The sequence below is a fragment of the Acartia tonsa genome, chromosome 14, assembly GCF_053477335.1.
Source record: "Acartia tonsa isolate MP-2025a chromosome 14, ASM5347733v1, whole genome shotgun sequence".
Lineage (NCBI taxonomy): Eukaryota > Metazoa > Arthropoda > Copepoda > Calanoida > Acartiidae > Acartia > Acartia tonsa.
In genome coordinates this window covers 525,001-544,724 of record NC_137273.1, presented here as the reverse complement: position 1 = coordinate 544,724, position 19,724 = coordinate 525,001, and the positions used below count along the sequence as shown (strand labels likewise).

At 34.2% G+C, this 19,724-nt stretch overlaps 1 protein-coding gene across 18 annotated transcripts in view; it reads left to right on the top strand.

Moving 5' to 3' along the window:
* Nucleotides 1–956: 956 nt before the first annotated feature.
* Nucleotides 957–19,724, top strand: part of GTPBP1 (GTP-binding protein 1) — a 27,812-nt gene continuing 9,044 nt past the window's right edge. For all 18 annotated transcript variants that reach the window (XM_080147413.1, XM_080147414.1, XM_080147412.1 and 15 more), the window contains exons 1-17: nucleotides 957–1,451; nucleotides 3,391–3,490; nucleotides 4,368–4,418; nucleotides 5,108–5,163; nucleotides 5,856–5,928; nucleotides 6,645–6,742; nucleotides 7,942–7,995; nucleotides 8,768–8,858; nucleotides 10,007–10,079; nucleotides 11,619–11,727; nucleotides 12,541–12,598; nucleotides 13,054–13,104; nucleotides 13,945–14,028; nucleotides 14,290–14,368; nucleotides 14,905–14,986; nucleotides 19,009–19,079; nucleotides 19,648–19,724. The exon at nucleotides 19,648–19,724 is cut by the window's right edge and continues 24 nt beyond it. In XM_080147413.1, coding sequence (XP_080003539.1) covers nucleotides 1,336–1,451; nucleotides 3,391–3,490; nucleotides 4,368–4,418; nucleotides 5,108–5,163; nucleotides 5,856–5,928; nucleotides 6,645–6,742; nucleotides 7,942–7,995; nucleotides 8,768–8,858; nucleotides 10,007–10,079; nucleotides 11,619–11,727; nucleotides 12,541–12,598; nucleotides 13,054–13,104; nucleotides 13,945–14,028; nucleotides 14,290–14,368; nucleotides 14,905–14,986; nucleotides 19,009–19,079; nucleotides 19,648–19,724 — 1,323 coding nt within the window. In that variant the 5' untranslated portion in view covers nucleotides 957–1,335. The remainder of the gene's footprint in view (nucleotides 1,452–3,390; nucleotides 3,491–4,367; nucleotides 4,419–5,107; nucleotides 5,164–5,855; nucleotides 5,929–6,644; nucleotides 6,743–7,941; nucleotides 7,996–8,767; nucleotides 8,859–10,006; nucleotides 10,080–11,618; nucleotides 11,728–12,540; nucleotides 12,599–13,053; nucleotides 13,105–13,944; nucleotides 14,029–14,289; nucleotides 14,369–14,904; nucleotides 14,987–19,008; nucleotides 19,080–19,647) is intronic.

Genomic DNA, 19,724 nt, shown 5'->3' with positions numbered 1-19,724 from the left:
ATATCCCCAAATAAAGATACTTAAAATTAAAAGTGTAGTAGGAAATGTATCTGTTTAAGCTTGCAATTAAGAAAATATGGTTATAAAAAATCTATTTTCATATTTTGGGATGGTTTTTAGCAATATTTATAAATATAGCATTCAAGTTTATAATGAAGAATTCTTTTTTTTGGATTGACTATTTCTGTAAAACTTATTGAACTTTAATTTGATATCATTTAGACTTTAATAGAAGGCCATATTCTATATGAATCTAAATTAACAAATCTAAAGATTGACTTCTGTCATGCAATATATTATAAAATAAATATAAGGGAAAGCGCTTGGTAAATTAATTATTTCTAAAAATAGAAGAAAATGTCATTAACCCATGACGTATAAAGTATAAATACACAACAAAGAAATCCTATTATATAAAGAAGTTAGATTTTTTTGTCTGTAACTTAAGATTTCAATAACTACCGGACCGATTGAGTTCCCCCTTTATAGGGAAGCTTTACATAGGCTTGAGATAGTTATTCTATTATTTAAATACTAGCGGCTTCGCCCCTAGCCTCTAGGGGCTTTGCCCCAAGAGGTTTGATTAAACCAATTTTTCGTATTTTAGATTTAAAATAAAAAAGAAAAAAAAATTTTGGGGGGGGAATTTTGTTTTTTTGGGGGGGGGGTTAGTCAACTCCACTATTTTAATTTTAGTTTTAAAAAGAAAAAGAAAAAATTTTGGGGTGGGGGGGATTTTTCATTATTGGGGGGGTTGGGGGTGTCCCACCCCCCGAGAAAATAGTTATAAACCTTCCCGGGACCTATGAGAAGCTATCCTGTAAAGGAGAACCCGATCGGTTCAGCGGTTAGCGAGATCCTTCGCTACAAACAAACAGACAGACATCGTTCTACTTTGTATTATAGATTAGTCTTAGTTTGGTTTTATGCTATATTTATTTCCATCGTAATGGGCGCAGCCGCAAATATCAAATATTGCACCGTATGTCATAAGTCAAGTTCAACCTTACTATAATAATTTCATCAGAATGTTTAGGTATGATGAAATTAACCATATATAAATAAAATAAACACAAAAATTCCACAGTTAAAAATGTATATTATTATTATAAAGGGAATAATAATATGTAATTAAAAATGTTAATATTTGTTATTAATAGTAAATTTTCATGTTATTTAAACATTAATATAATGAATAAAGCATTCATTATTTATGTAAAATGAAATATAAATCAATTTTCACCTTATTCTAGGTTTAACTCACACACTTATTTTCATTTCAGATTTATAAATGTATTAAAATTGTGATATTTTGAAAAACGCGGGAAACTCAAAATGGCGCATTTAGTGGATGCTGGCGCGAGTTCTAGCGCAGGGGCCGCGCAACTTTTTGCCGCGGCCGCGCTTGCGCAAGATCATGGAGAAACAACAGATTATTCTGCCATTAGCAGGTTATTTTTTTTAATAACAGTTACTCTATAACTAGATGTCCTAACCCCCAAGAAAATAGCTTAAAACCACAACAGTACCAGTAGGTATAGAGTATAATCGGTTCAGCGGTTATCGAGATCTAAAGCTTCAGACAAACGGACATAAATTGTTCTACATTGTATAGATAACATACCGTGATTGTCTAACACTCAAGTCTCAGTTTTTTATCAGAAGAAACATATAACCCCCCTTTTTCATGGAATATTGACTACTATAACGATAAGGCATAATATTGTAAGCTAAGCATTTCAAGACTGTGAATGTAAACTTTCCATGTTAAGTAACCTGTATTTAAATTTTTTTTGGGGATAGTTTTAAACATATTTTTAGTTTAGACTTCGCAAATACCTTTAAATATTAAATGAGTTGTTAAATGTTTGTATGTCTGTTAATCTGATTTCATTTGTAGAGATTTGCTTTTTATGGATGTTGTCATCCTGTTTTATTCTTACTTATATTAGAGCAATCATTATATTTATTTATTGGATGTCGCACCAGATTTTTATTTACTCTAATATAGTGATGATCCCAGGGGCGTCCAAGCTTTTTTTTTGGGGGGGGGGGTAAAAATTTTTTAAGGGGGGGGGTAATTCGTTTTTTGGGGGGGGGAATTGGCGCGCGAAGCAAGCCACAAATTTTTTTTACCCCCCCCAAAATTTTTACCCTGGGGGTAAAATTTGCTTGGGGGGGGGGGGTAATTACCCCCCCTGAAATCTGTTGGCAGGGGTAAATTTAGTTTACCTCCCCCCCAAAATTTACCCCCGGGGTAAAATTTTTGGGAGGGGTAATTTAAATTTTATCCTTATAATAAAGTAACAGGATGTTTGTCTGTGTGTTTGTGTGTTTGTATGTTTGTACCGAAGGACCTCGCTAACCGCTGAACCGATCGGGTTCTCCTTAACAGGGTAGCTTCTCATAGGTCCCGGGAAGGTTTATAACTATTTTCTTGGGGGGTGGGACACCCCCAACCCCCCAAAAAATAAAAAAATCCCCCCCCAAAAAAAAATAAAAAAAAAAAATTTTTCGCCACCCCAAAATTTTTTGTTACTTTTTTTAAAATCTAAAATAAGAAATTGAATCATTAAATTCGACTCTCTCCTCCTCAAGTGCCCCTAGAGGCCTCTAGGGGCGTAGCCGCTAGTTAAATATATAGTATTAAAAATGCGCGCGAAGTGCGCAAAAAAAATTTTATTAGAGATTTTTTAATTTGGGGGGGTATTTACCCCCCCAAAATTGTTTGGGGGGGTAAATACCTCCTCCTAAATGGTTGGGGGTGCCTACGACACCCCCAGGGTAGGGGTAAATTTTAAATGGGGGGGGTAAAATGAAAAAAATCGTTTGGGGGGGGTAATCGCCCCATTACCCCCCCCCCTTGGACGTCTATGGATAATCCCATCTACTAAAATAACAATACTACACTTCTACTGAATTAAAAGAACTGACTAAAGAACGAGTTCCATGTTAGAAACCTAAATTGACGTCAAAATTTCCCTTGCCATTATATCCACGTATACTATATCCATTTTTACATTAGTTGTTAATCAACTTTTTTAATGTTTGTTTGTCTTTCCCCCTGATTGGTTGAGCTATGCTGTTATGGATGTTGTCATTCTTGTTTAATTCTCATTTATATCAGAGCAAAATGTATGTAAAATACGTGGATATATTGCCAGGGGAAAATTTGTCGTCAATTTAGCTTGCTAATATTAACCTCATTCAATGGTCAGTAGGAGGGGTGAGGTGATGGAAGTATAGTTATTTTAGCCATCTGCGAATAATCCCTTTATGAGCAGAGAGAGAGAGGGGACAAATGGCTATTTTGAAAATCAAATTTTGATTGATTGCTTCATAAAGTTGAGTGTCCAAACGTTTCAACCACTAATATATCTATTTCCCTAGAGCCAACTGTATGGTATCACCCGACGAAGAAGAATTTGAACTTCTAGTAGCCAAGATAAGGGATCTTATGGACGATGGAAGGGGAGAGACTATTCTTGAGGTACCTATAGAGTTGCAATTTGTTAATATGATAATCACGCAACCTTAACATTTATATTTATAAGTATATATAGTTTAATAGATAGATAGATAATATTATATCACAAAGTATTAGAGATCTTATGGACGATGGGAGGGGAGAGACTCTACTCGAGTTATAATAGAGTTGCAATTTTTTTATAATAATCACGCAACCTTAATATTTATTTTTCTAAGTATAGATAGATAAATAATATTATGTCATAAAGCAGAAGAGATATCTTATGTAAGATGGGAGGGTTAAAACTCGACTGGAGGTAAAGAGTTGCAATTTGTTGGTATAATAATCACGCAACCTTAATATTTATTTTTATATATATGTGTAGAATATAGCTTCTTGTTAGATTTTATTGTATATATTATATATTAGGGTTGGGCCGGATATCCGGTGTGGCCGGATATCCGGCCATTTTCAATATCCGGCCGGATACCGGATATTGAAACTATCCGGCCGGATATCCGGCTCTATAATTTTTTATACTTTACACCAAAAATCTCTGCTTTTTAAAATCTTAAATGGCTATAATTTTCTTATTATTGAACCTAGAAGAACATTTTTTCTGAATAAGTTTAACTGTAGGTATGTAAATTTATATAAGATTTCTGAAGAAATTTTTTTTTTACTACTTTAATATCTGGTAATTTGGCCGGATAACCGGATATTTGCCGGATATCCGGCATTTGAAATCAGCCGGATATCCGGTATCCGGTATCCGGCCAAAAAAGTATCCGGCCTAACCCTATAATATATATATAAAAAAAAACTCAGGTTTTAGTCTGATTTTGATGAATTATTGGACCAGTTGGGCCATTTAGATATGCTATATTTATATGTTTAGGTTGGAGTGGGAGAGGATTCAGACTGTGGCCTTCCAGAAGAAGATCTTAAGGTACAGAACATATCAGGGATCTTAGGGGATAAGACAATGGACGTTAAATTGATATACCAAAAAGCCTTCCTTGTTTGGGGTAAAGTTTCTACAAACTAAATAAGAATAATAAAATTACCCAATGTCTTTGAGCAAACGAATAAGAGATCGTGTTTATATAACTTTGGGTACCAGTTTGATTCATAGTAAAATGTTGCCTTCCTCCCTTTGACTATTCGATGATTGATGATTTAAGGTGTGTGACATTTATATTTTGGAAGTAGGAATGCATTTGTCCTTAAACAGGCAGTTTTACATTAATAACATTAATATCTTCAGTGATCTTAAAGGATACAAAATTAACAGAAATTGATTACCCCTTGTGTAGCTTAAAATTATTGGTTGAAAAGTTAAGACACTACCACTTAGTTTGGAAGCAACCAATCAAAATTCAATAAAAGTACCTAATGTCTTTAAGCAAATGGTTAAGATTTATTGGTTATAAAACTTTGGATATGCTAGTGTAATTTTCTGTTCCCGTCCTGATGATCCTATGATTAAACGGATTGTAAAAATCCCCCATAAAGTTGACTGTAAAAAAAAAGGTTTAAGCACAGATATCAGTGATGTCTAAGCTTTTATTTTGAGAGGGGGTAAATACCCCTTTACCCCCACCATTGGACTTATATGACATATATGTTTAATTTTAGGCATCTATGGCAACATTAGAAAGTATTAGTTCCACATTAGACGCCGACTGTGTAAGGTAATAGTTAAGTTATGTATGTATAAGCATAATTTTTCATTTTGGCTGAGAACCGGTTCTAATCCATTGGATATTAATCGGTTTCTAAGCGATACGGAAAATATTTTTCCAGTATGGCTTCCAAACCGATTGATATCCGATGGATTAGAAGCGGTTATCAGTCATACTGAAAAATCATGAATATCATCGTGTTACAAAAATTTTCCACTAATTTTATATTAAAAATCATGGAATCGATAGTTTTATAGTTTTGTTAGTCCTGGAATTCGGCCCCTCGGGATTAACAAAACTTGTTTAAATCTATTAATTTTTTATTTTAAAATTGTCTATTAGAAGTCGCTATGCTACTCTATAATTCATTTTGTCGGTCTGCACAGGGGGAAATTCTATTTTCTCGGCTCTTATTTTAAAGTTAGACAGCTGATTTCAAACCAAGCAGGATATAATATAAAATTATTGATTGAGCTGTTATGACATTTTTAGTTTGGAATCAACCAATCAAAAATCAACATAAGTACCTAAAGTTATAGTGCCCACAAGTCCGAAAACGTGGTTATAAAACTTTGGGTACTTTTATTAAGATTTTGAGAGAAGCAGGAAGAGGGAGGAAAGAAATCAGTTGTTGCCCTCATCAGATGAAAAGCATATAAAACTTTGGGTACCTTTGCATAACTTTGGGTACTTTTATTAAGATTACGAGAGAAGCAGGGAGAGGGAGGAAAGAAGTCAGTTGTTGCCCTCATCAGACGGAAAGCAGTCACACAGGTAAAAAGAGAGGGGTATGTTTCTGGTAGAATCCTAAAAGGTGTGTGTTTTAAGGCTTAAAAATAGTAGTAGAACGATAATATTCACTAAATTTTTTAAAGTTAACATAAATTTTTATCGTTCTACTACTGTTTTTAACTTAAAACACATAACCTTTACGGATTCTACCAGAAACCTACCCCTCTCTTTTTAATTGCTAACATCTTTGCCCCTAGCATCTAGGGGATGTAAAAATAGGCTTAATCCATCGCGAGGCCTATCTGAAGCTTTTCCAATACGGAGAACTCGGTTGGGTCAGTGGTTGGTGTTTTTTTATGGAAATAAAAAAAAAACCTTACTACTTTAATTATACAAGACATGATAATTTGAGAAAAGCGGGGGTGGGTAATGAACATATAAATTTGTAGGGGTTGGGGATAACTGTTTCTTTAGGTGATATCCCTTGCTAGGATGGAAATACCCTCCTAAAAATAATTTAGATTGTAAACATTCCCTTGACCTAAAAAATCCTTCCCTGTAAAGTAGAACCATGTTATCCCATTGGTTATTGAGATTTCTTTTGAGAGGGTGTTGGTACCCCCATACCAGGACCCATGAGAAGCTACATTGTAAAAGAGAACCATATCGGTTCAGCGATTAGCGAGTTCTTTTGATACTAAAAGACAGACAGACATCCTGTTACTATTATATAAGGATTATTGAACATATTTTTTTAGGATTTTATGGAAATTCGAGTAGCGGTGGTTGGCAATGTAGATGCGGGCAAAAGTACACTCCTAGGAGTTCTGACACATGGCGAGCTAGATAATGGAAGGTGGATTAAATAGATAGATGGATAGATAGATAGACAGATAGTGTATATAGACAGACAAACAGATAGATAGACAGACGGACAAACAGATAGATAGACAGACAGACAAACGCTGGGAAAAAGTACACTTCTAGGAGTTTTGACACATGGAGAGTAAGATAATGGAAGGTGGGTTAGATAGATAGATAGACAGACAGACATATATATAGATAGATAGAGAGACAGGCAGACTTAGACAGACTACTTGAAAAAGTACACTTCTAGGAGTTTTAACACATGGAGAGTTGGATAATGGAAGGTGGGTTACATAGATAGATAGATAGACAGATGGATTATATAGACAGACAGACAAACAGATAGATAGACAGACAGACAAACGCTGGAAAAAAAATACACTTCTAGGAGTTAGATAATGGAAGGCGGTTACATAGATAGATAGATAAATAGATAGATAGATGGATAATTAGATAGATAAACAGACAAACACACAGACAGACAGATGCTGGAATAAGTACACTCCTAGGAGTTTTGACACATGGAGAGTTGGATAATGGAAGGGAAGGGTTAGATAGATAGATAGATAGATAGATAGATAGATAGATAGATAGATAGATAGACAGACAGACAGACAGACAGACAGACAGATATACAGACAGACAGACTACTGGAAAAAATACATTTCTCGGAGTTCTGACATATGGAGAGTTAGATAATGGAAGGTGGGTTAGATAGACAGATGGATAGATAGATAGACAGACAGACTACTGGAAAAAGTACACTTCTAGGAGTTCTGACACATGGAGGGTTGGATAATGGAAGGTGGGAGACATACATAGATAGATAGACAGACAGACAGACAGACAGACAGTTAGACAGACAGTTAGACAGACAGACAGACAGTTAGACAGACAGACACATAGACACACACATATCCTTGTTATAAAGTAATATGTTCTGTCTGTCTGAACTGTCTAACCGCTGAACCGATATGGTTCTTTACAATGTAGCTTCTCATACCCTCCCGAGAGGAATCTTACCAAAAAAAAAGAAAAATTACGAACGGACAGACTATAAGATACAAAATGGACAATATGAAAGATATAAAAATATACAATAAAATAAAACAAACAAAAATGAATGGAAGAAGATAGGTATAAATAATGGAATATTTAATAGAATGTGACAATTTATTTAATTTTTAGAGGATTTGCAAGACAGAAATTATTCCGACACAAACACGAAGCTGAATCTGGAAGGTAGGTTTATGGCGGTTTCCCTCAAAGTTCAAATTTGAGCAAATAGCCCCCTTCATATTAAAATGCGGCTGCGTCCCTTGCATCTAGGGGCTTAGTATTTAAAGTTGAAAAGAAAGGGACTAGAAAAATAGCTTAAAACCATCCAAAGACCTAAATATGAAAATGAAATAGCCTAAAACCATCACGGGACCTATAAAAAGCTTAACTAAAGTAGAGAACTCAATCAGTTCAGTAGTTATTAAGATCTTAAACTTCAGAGAAAAAAAATCCTTACTACTTTAAATTTTAAATAAAGTTAAATATCTAAACAATATGTGCATGTGCAAGCCTTATAAAAAAGTAACAGGAAGTATATCTGACTTTATGTGTGTAGCTAAGGATCTCGCTAACCGCTTAACTGATATGAGTCTCCTTTACAGTGAAGCTTCTTATAGTTCCAGGGAAGGTATATTACTGTTTTATGGAAAGACACTTACACCATCCCTAGAAAATTGACCCTAAAAATAAAGTTTATCTTGTGTATTATAAAAATGGATGTTTTATATTATTATACGTAGTGGATATTATTGTAGTCAATTTAGCTTGCTAACATGATTGGTCAGTTCGTTCATCTAGCAGGATGGGAGGGGATGGGAAAAAGGGGGGCACCGTTATTTTAGCCCGCTGCAACTTTCACTTTCATCGGGAACATAAAAATCTGGTGTAAGATCCAAGTAATAATATATCCATTATTAAAATAACCTTAAAAATTCAAATAAAAAAATTCTTTTAGGACGTCGAGTGTTGGAAACGATATTCTCGGGTTCGATTCCCAAGGTTCAGTGGTTAACAAACCCGATCATGGCTCTTTAGATTGGGTTAAGGTAAAAACCTTTGTTTTGGTAGCGCAGCTACTCTATAGATTATATCTTATGTCTGTTCGTTTGTCCGTTCATTCGTTTGTATGATTACAAATGGTTCAGTGGTTAACAAACCTGATCATGGCTCTTTAGATTGGGTTAAGGTAACACTTTGCTTAAGTAGCGCAGATACTCTATAGATTATATCTTATGTATGTTCGTTTGTCCGTTCATTCGTTTGTTTAACTCCCAAAGGTTCAGTGGTTAATAAACCTAACAATGGCTCTCTAGATTGGGTTAAGGGAAACCCTTTGTTTTGGTAGCAAAGCTACTCTATAGAATATATCTTAATGTCTGTTCGTTTGTCCGTCCGTTCGTTTGCATGACTTTAAAAGTTTCGGTGGTTAACAAACCCGATCATGGCTCTTTAGATTAGGTTAAGGTAAATCCTTTGTTTTGGTAGCGCAGCTACTCTATAGAATATATCTTATGTCTGTTCGTTTGTCCGTCCATTCGTTATATGATTCCAATTGGTTCAGTGGTTAACAAACCCGATCATGGCTCTTTAGATTGGGTTAAGGTAAATCCTTTATTTTGGTAGCGCAGCTACTCTATAGAATATATCTTAATGTCTGTTCGTTTGTCCGTCCGTTCGTTTGTTTAACTCCCAAAGGTTCAGTGGTTAATAAACCTTATTATGGCTCTTCAGATTGGGTTAAGGTAAAACCTTTGTTTTGGTAGCGCATCTACTCTATAGAATGTATAAATAATGTCTGTTCGTTTGTCCGTCCGTTCGTTTGTATGATTTCCAAGGTTCTTATTATTCTCCAGATTGGGTTAAGGTAAATCCTTTGTTTTGGTAGCGCAGCTACTCTATAGAATATATCTTATGTATGTTCGTTTGTCCGTCCATTCACTCTACTACAGTGATAACATTTATTACAGTATGACTTCGAAACCGATTAATATCCGCTTGATTAGAACCAGTTCTCAGCCATACGGAAACCAACAACTTTTCACGAATATTAAAATAGAAATCATAAAATTAAAACCAGTTTTATTAGACCCGTGGCTACGGCCCCTCGAGGCTAACAGAACTGAATTTAATCTTAATTTTTCTTTATTTTGATATCCGCGGAAAGCTGTCTATAATACGATGCGATATCATTTAGGTTTGTGAAGAATCCTCCAAAGTGATAACATTTATTGACCTGGCGGGCCATGAACGATACCTGAAAACTACAGGTACCCAAAGTTTTTATACCTGAAAACTACAGGTACCCAAAGTTTTTATACCTGAAAACTACAGGTATCCAAAGTTTTTATACCTGTAAACTACAGGTACCCAAAGTTTTTATACCTGAAAACTACAGGTACCCAAAGTTTTTATATCTGAAAACTACAGGTATCCAAAGTTTTTATACCTGTAAACTACAGGTACCCAAAGTTTTATACCTAAAAACTACAGGTACCCAAAGTTTTTATACCTGAAAACTACAGGTACCCAAAGTTTTTATACCTGAAAACTACAGGTACCCAAAGTTTTTATACCTGAAAACTACAGGTACCCAAAGTTTTTATACCTGAAAACTACAGGTACCAAAAGTTTTATACCTGAAAACTACAGGTACCCAAAGTTTTCATACCTGAAAACTAAAGGTACCCTAAGTATTATACCTGAAAACTACAGGTACCCAAAGTATTATACTTGAAAACTACAGGTACCCAAAGTTTTATACCTGAAAACTACAGGTACCCAAAGTTTTTATACCTGAAAACTACAGGTATCCAAAGTTTTTATACCTGTAAACTACAGGTACCCAAAGTTTTTATACCTGAAAACTACAGGTACCCAAAGTTTTTATATCTGAAAACTACAGGTATCCAAAGTTTTTATACCTGTAAACTACAGGTACCCAAAGTTTTATACCTAAAAACTACAGGTACCCAAAGTTTTTATACCTGAAAACTACAGGTACCCAAAGTTTTTATACCTGAAAACTACAGGTACCCAAAGTTTTTATACCTGAAAACTACAGGTACCCAAAGTTTTTATACCTGAAAACTACAGGTACCAAAAGTTTTATACCTGAAAACTACAGGTACCCAAAGTTTTCATACCTGAAAACTAAAGGTACCCTAAGTATTATACCTGAAAACTACAGGTACCCAAAGTATTATACTTGAAAACTACAGGTACCCAAAGTTTTATACCTGAAAACTACAGGTACCCAAAGTTTTTATAAATAAATTTCCATTTGTTTGCTTTGAAACTTTGGTAACTAAGCCATGAACGCTGTCTGAAAACTACATGCTTATCTTTTCTGTATCAGGGTGGGGGGGGGGGGGTTACTTTAAATCACCTGGATATTTTTGGTCTTCGCTGATCATGGATGTTATCGTTTTTATGCAAATTTTATGAAACATTAGGCTCAATATTGCGGAATAATTACTTTATCTTTCATTATCTTATCTCTGACGTTGTCGTGAAAACTAATTTTTTTTGCAGGGGGGACGAAAAGGACATTGGGATGGTTATTATACTAGTCCCCAAAATTTCATAAAGTGCTTACTTATGCGTCGGCTCAACAACTTTGGGGACTGAATTTAATTGGTTGATTTATTAAGTTGAGTGTCCAAAAGTATAAACTACTAATTGTAATCTACACAGGCGTAATTTTGTGGGGATGTTTATCAATTTTTCGGCCATTGTCTTCTACCTTTTGATCCCTGGTGTGTTATTAAGTTGAGTGTTCAAACGTTTTAACCACTAATTTGTTGCAGTATTCGGAATGACTGGTCACGCGCCCGACTTTGGAATGTTGATGGTGGGTGCTAATGCTGGTATTGTTGGGATGACGAAAGAGCATCTAGGCTTGGCCTTAGCTTTAAGGTAACTTCTAAATTATCATCCATCATCTTATCCCTTTAGATCTCTGTAAAATGTAAACAAAATCAATTGATATACATTTACCTGAATGTTGCAACAAATTTGTATGTACTCTAATAAAGATACTCGCAGCTGGCTTAAATAACAATACCCCATCCCTCCCCTCCTACTGTATGATAATAAATGAGGTCCATTTTAGCAACTCAAATTGACGACAATTACTTCCAGTGGTGGTTGGTTTGGCTCCGAATCCGATTAATTTCCGGTTCTGAGCCATTCGAAAAATCATTTTTCGTAATGCATTACAGAAGTTTTCCACGGAAAATACAGAAACAGTTAATACCTACCTATTCTATTGGCCTTAACCTTCGCCCCGTTGTGGCCAGTAAAACAGAAATTTTTCGTTGTTAGTTATTTATTCTGAATATCAAACCTCCAATTAACTAGCCTTAAATCATGTTACAACCAGTTGTGATTTCCTCTGAATAGAAGGATCCAATCGGTTCTGTGGTTAGCAAGGAGTTAAGATTTATCCCGAAAGACAATCTTTTTAATCGTTTTTCATTTTAAACCGTTCATATTTGCATATTCAATTATTCATATTAAAATTGTTTTCATACTGAAAATCATGTATAGCACCGTATTACAGACAATTTTCCATGAATATGAAAACAAAAATCATAAAATTGATACCAGTTTTGTTAGCCAGGGCCTTTTGCCCCTCCGGGCTGACCAAACTGGATTTAATATTTTTTTATGTTAATATCCGCGGAAAGCTGTCTATAAGACGATTCGATATAAAAAAAACTTTTTCAGTGTGCCTGTGTTTGTGGTGGTAACCAAAATAGATATGAGTCCAGCTAATGTTCTACAGGTACCCAAAGTTTTATTAATAAGGTTTCACATTGGTTGACTTAAAAACTTTGAGTACTTTTATTAAATCTTGATTGCATGATTTAAACTTTTCAACCAATAGATATGAGTCCACCGAACGTATTACAGGTAAGAAGTTAATTCATTAGAAGCTACGTTCTTCTATAATAAGGTTATGTATGTTTACGTTCCCAAAGTTTTATTAATTAAGTTTCACATTTGTTGACTTTGAGTACTTTGGATACTTTTTAAAAATCTTGGTTGAAACAAGCAGTGACCAAACATTTCAACCAATAATTGAGGAAAAATTTGGGGTCTATTGTCTTATCGCTTAAGATCCCTTAAACATACCTTAGTCCATCAATATCAATGTGCATGTGCAACCTAGAACAGACAGACAGACAGACAGAGACATTCTGTTACTTGTATATAAGAATAATATTTTTTTTTCTTTAGGAAACTCTGAAACTTCTTGTGAAAATTTTGAAATCTCCGGGTTGTAGAAAGGTAACTTTTTTTTTTAGCTACGAGGGTCATTTTTTTCGCGTAATTCCGTAAAGGTTCCAGTCAAATGCGCTTATAAGGTCAAACTGTTCATAATATTGGCCAAACGCACAGTATAATTAAACGCATAATTAGGAACAGATTGAACTAATAAGCGCATTTGACTGAAGCCTTACATCCAATTTTACGGAATTACACGAAAAAAATGGCCCTATTTATCAGGGCTACGCTTGGGTGCAATTAAAAAATTCCGAAAAGATGGATTGCCTGTTTGGGAACAGGTTTAGACACCCACCTGAGGTAAATTCTTAAAGAAAAACCTTTGCCCCACTAAAATCAGTTTGCCTCACTAAAATTTTTAGTGGGTCAAAATTATCCCCTCTAAATTTTTAGTTTGCCCTACTGATTTTAGTGGGGCAAACTGATTTTAGTGGACACTGATTTTAGTGGGGTAAAAGTTTTTTAAGAATTCACCTCTGAATTTTAAAGTTATAATATTTTACTGAGGCCTTCAAGCGGCTGACGCGTGGCTGCTGAACCCTGCAATTTATCTAAACTAATTTGTTATTATCCTTTAGGACCCCTTGAGTGTATAAAGAGCGGAAAGTGTCAAAACACCCAACTTTTAATTTGGTTCTAAAAAGAAAAAGTTTTACTTAAAGAAAACCATATCGGTTAAGCGGTTACCAAGATTTTTTGGTACGCTCAGACACACACACACACATCCTGTTACTTTTATATAAGGACTCATTTATCTACTAGGTACCTGTTATAGTAAAATCAGCTGATGATTATCTATCTATCTAGGTACCTTTGTATCTATCTATCTATGTATGTATATAGGTACCTGTAATGGTAAAATCAGCTGATGATGTTGTCATATCTGCCACCAACTTTGTATCTGAACGGTTGTGCCCAATCTTCCAGGTAATCTCAATTACAGGGTGCGTTACCAACCAGGGAGGGAGGGGACAATGGACTGTTTATTACACTAGTCCCCAAAGTTTTATATTAACGTTTTTAATTTATTTGACTTGACAACTTTGGGGACTTTAGTGATTTTTGGTTGGTTGGATCATTAAGTTGAATGATCAAACGTTTCAACCACTAATCATAATCTACTAAAGGGGTAATTTAGTTTATCATCATTGGTTATGTATTATCCCTCTAGATTCTTTATAATTGTAGGTGTCCAACGTGACTGGAGAAAACCTGGATTTCCTGAAGATGTTCCTCAATTTGTTATCAACGCGAAGTCCAAACACAGGTTAGAATTTATGTCTAATCCCAGCGGGGCTACCCAGTACCCAATATAACCTAAACTAGCCTAGGAAAAAATCATATTTCAGAAAACTATCCCCCCCCCCTCTTATTTTCAATTTAGTTAATCATGGGGTTAATATAGAATCTTGACTGGGTAGTACATTTACAATAATTTAAATTTAAATTAGGGATATTTTGTTTATTATAAATAGTCCATTGCCCCATGCGTGTCTATGATTTTAGTGAATTAATATTAATTTTTCGCATCGTATTATAGACAGCTTTCCGCGGATAATAAAACTAAAAGATTTGTTCCATATCCACGAGAGGCCGAATGCACAGCCAAATAAACTGGTATTAATATTATAGTTTTTATTTTAATATTCATAGAAAATTGTCTGTAATACGATGCTATACATTATTTTTCAGTATGGCTTAGAACCGGTTATAATCCAGCGGATATTAATCGGTTTCAAAGCTGTACTGAAAAACTAATTTCTCATTATAACTTTGGATTTAAATATTCTTGTTTTTATTTAGACAATGAACCAGCAGAATTTCAAATTGACGACACATATTCAGTCCCTGGCGTGGGTACTGTAGTTTCTGGCACTTGCTTCAAGTAAGACAATCCTACAATAAAAAGTAATAGTTTTTTGTGTTCTGTATTTAAAGATTTTAATTACTACTGAACTAATAAAGTTCTCCAATTTAAGGAATCATCACATAGGTCACAGGATGGTTTTAGACTATTTTTTAGCTATTAGTCAAAGAAAGTTTTTTTCTATTTTTCTATCTTTACTTACTCCTTTTGGTACAGAGCCCCTAGATGCTAGGGGCACAACCGCTAGTAAATATATATAGTCCATATGGCCAATCCTATAAATGGAAATAAAGGAATATAGTGTTAGATTATGGATTATATGATAACGTTCCATAATGTGGACACTTTCCAAACATTAATATGAACAGATTGTTCCTACACTGTGTTACTATTGGTCTAATTAAGCGAAGCTTTTCTATAATTAGGGTCGGTCCGTCCGTACGTCCGTCCGTAATAGATAGCTCTTTTCGTTAATTTAGACATGTTTGAATTGTCCTATCGATTTCAAACTTTGCATGATGGTTCCTATAGGAGTTAGGTACGATTTAGAAAGCAAAGCAACTCTATAATCGTTACCAGAAAGTCCGTACGTCCATTTTAAACATGTTGCTTTTTAACTTTTTTAACAACAAATTTTTATGCGATAAAATTATCCGATTGGTCTTATTTTTGGAATACTGATTCCTAGGACAACAAAGTACATTGTTATAAGCAAAGCATCTCTATATTCAAGTCCTAAAAATGTAAGTATGTCTTTAAACAATATCCTGTATTTGAAGCAGTTTTTCTACAGTTCTACTTACAATTTAGTTTCGTTCGACTTTAATACATTTATGTTCTGATTTTTTAGTTCTGACACTCTACTCAAGTGTTAATGTTAGTCCTACCATTTCAGAGCTTCGCTTTTATGGATGTTGTCATACTCGTTATTATAACAATTGGTCTTAACTTACTTCTAATGGATTTTTTATTACTTAGATTTTACATCAAGTTACATTCTAATAAAGTAAAACTTGTAGATGGCTAAAATTACGCCCCCCAACCCCCCATCCACCCATAAACCCAATTTACTCCCCTCCTACTGAATGAACGAACTGACCAATAAGTAATTTCCATGTTAGCAACCTAAATTGACGACAATTTTTCCGCCGTCATAATATCCACGTATATTTTTATATTCTTTAATTTTACCAACACAAACTTTTTCCTTCTATTTTTCCTTATTTTGGTTATATTTATATAATTCATCAGGGAGGGAGGAGACATTGGGCTGTTTATTACAACAGTCCCCAAAGTCTCATGATTACGTTTTCCCATTCAGAACCTTGGGGACTTTTATTGAATTTGATTCGTTGGTTCATGTAGTTGAGTGTCTAAATGTTTCAACCACTAATTTTAATCAACAAAAGGGGTTATTTTGTTCAACATCATTGGGGATGTACATCAATTTATCGACCATTGTCCTATCCCTGTAGAGAATGAATGAATGTCTATTTTGCCCATAAAACTCTTTTCTCGTATTCATTCGAATCCGGTGGATAGGAACCGGTTCTCATCCATACGAAAAAACTATGTCTAGCATCGTATTATATCCAGCTTTCTACGAATAAAAAAATGTACAATCATAAGATTAAAACCAGTTTTTTTAGCCCGTGCCTTCGGCACCTCGGGGCTAAAATACTGGTTTTAATCTTATAATTGTACATCCTATATCCGCGGAAAGCCGTTTATAATACGATGAAAGAAATAACTATTACCAACTTTACTCTGAGGTAGAGAAAAAGGGATTGATATATTCAGAGAGAGAGGGGACAATGGGCTGTTTATTACACTAGTCCCCAAAGTCTTTTAATAACGTTTTCTGATTCGTTGTCTTAACAACTTTGGGGACTTTTATTGAATTAGACGTTTAGACCACTAATTGTAATCTACAGAAGGGGTATTTTGTGTATCATTTTTTGGGATGTACATTGATTTATCGTCCATTGTCTTATCCCTTTAGATTCCAGGGTGTATCAAAAATAAAATGATCATCTACATATAAAGAAACAGTGCTACATTCATTTTATAATTTGAGTTTGTATTGCCTTATGAAAATTACCAGCTGTGGCCCATGAGGTATTTTTTTTTTAATAAAAAATAAAAATTAGGTAGGTAAAAAAAATAAAAATTCTGGTGCTGCGCCCATAATTTACATATCCAACTATTCATGAAAAACTTTCCTGGTATAAAATGGAAAATAGAGTTCTTAATTGGAAAATATTTTTGTAATTTGGCCGTTCATGTAACTTTATCAGCATTCATTATTTTGGAATAACATTAATTTATAACAAGTTTCTACGCCCCTAGAGGCTCTGTAATTGTATTAAACATGGTTAGAGGGGCTAGAAATAGTTATTTCTTTCATCGTATTATAAACCGCTTTCCGCGGATATAGAATGTACAATTATAAGATTAAAACTAGTTTTTTTAGCCCCGAGTTGCCGAAGGCACGGGCTAAAAAAACTAGTTTTAATCTTATGATTGTACATTTCTATATTCGTAGAAAGCTGGATATAATACGATGATAGACATAGTTTTTTCGTATGGATGAGAACCGGTTCCTATCCACAGGATTCGAATGAATTCGAAAAAAAAGCTTACAATCAACCCAAAACTTAAAACTACAGCAGGACCTCTGTGAAGCTTGCCCAAAATGAAGAACCCTTTCGGTTCCGTAGTTATTGAGATCTTATGCTTCAGACAAAAAACTTTTCTAGGTACTATGTAATAGGATGGCACAACTAGGATGTGTACGTTCGTTTGTCCGTCTCAGTTTTATGAGTTCTTAATCTAAAATATTGATAATTACTTGTTATGGTTTTTTTCCATAAGGCAAATGGAAAGTACACGAAAAGCATTCATTTTTATTTTATATTTTTACATTTTTTATATTGAACCAAGGATCTGGGATCTAAATAGATAAGACAATGGCCAATAAATTTGATGTACATCCCCAATGCTGATACACAAAATAACCCTTTCTGTAGATTACAATTAGTGGTCTAAACGTCTAATTCAATAAAAACCCCTAAAGTTATTAAGCTATCAAATAAGAAAACGGTATTAAAAAACTTTGGGGACTAACTAATGTAATTAACAGCTCAATGTCTTCTCCCTCACTGATATTGAATAATATTGTATATTATTACAAAAATATTATGGTTTGTTTCATATCAGTAAGGAAGGGGACATTGGGCTAGTCCCCAAAGTTTTATAATAACGTTTTCTTATTCGTTGGCTTAACAACTTTGGGGACTTTATTAAATTTTGATTGGTTGGTACATTAAGTTGAGTGTCCAAACGTTTCAACCACTATTGTAAACTACAGAAGGGGTAATTTTGTGTGTCATCATTAGGGATTTATAGGTTATTGTCGTATCCCTTTAGATCCCCGCGAAAAACATTCATTTTTATTTTCTATTTTTACACATATTTAATTTATATTGAACAATATATTATTTCAATAATATTATGGTTCGGTTCAGATTCATGTTTCCCTATTTTTCAGTATGGCTTCGAAACTGATTAATATCCGCTATATTATTACAGAAGGGGTAATTTTGTGTGTCATCATTAAGGATGTATATCAATGTATCGGTCATTGTCTTATTGCTTTAAATCCTTTCATTTCTATTTTCTATTTTTACACATATTTTATATTGAACAATATTTTATTTCGATAATATTATGATTCGATTCAGATTCATTTTCCCCTTTTTTTCAGTATGGCTTCGAAACTGATTAATAACCTGCTGGATTATGACAATTTTTTTGGAGGGGATCATATTTTTCTAGTGGGTATTTCTCATAGAAGGGTGGTGGTACCCTCCCCAAAATAGTTAGAAACCTTCCCAGGAATGATAAATTGTAAAGGAAAACCATATAGGATCTGCGGCTAGTCTTTGGCCCCTTAGGGCTAACAAAACTAGTTTTAATCTTAAGGTTTTTCATATTAATATCCGCAGAAAGCTGATATATAACTGTTATTATGTTTTTAGGGGCACCATCAAGAATAATGACAACCTACTACTTGGTCCTGATCCGCTGGGACACTTCCAACAGTTGTCAGGTAAAATCCGCTTACAATCCGCTGGATTAGGACCGCATAATATCCGCGGAAAGCTGTCTTTAATACGGAGCGATAAATAGCTATAAAATACATGGATCAAAAGGGATAAGACAATGGACGATAAATTGATGTACATCCTCAATGATGACACACAAAATGATTACCCCTTCTGTAGATCACAATTAGTGGTTGTAATGTTTATACACTCAACTTAATTAACAAACCAATAAAAATTCAATAAAAGTTGTTAATCCATCGAAGAAGAAAAGTTTTTTTACAACAATTTTTCATGTGATATAATTATCCTATTCATCCTATTTTTTGAATATTGATTCCTAGGACAACATAGTACAATCTTCCAAGCAAAGTTTCTCTATAATCAAGTACTAAAATTGTAAGTATGTCTTTAAACAGTATCTTGCATTCAATAAGTTTTGCTATGAATTTGCTTATGCTTTTTCAGTTCTGACACTCTACAATTGTTAATGTTCGATTGTTCTACCATTTAAGAGTTTCGCCTTTATGGATGTTGTCATCCTTGTTTTCTTGATCTTTCTTATTTTTTTAGTGAAATCTATCCATCGCAAGCGGATGCCTGTAAATGAAGTAAAAAGCGGACAAACAGCCAGTTTCTCACTAAAGAAG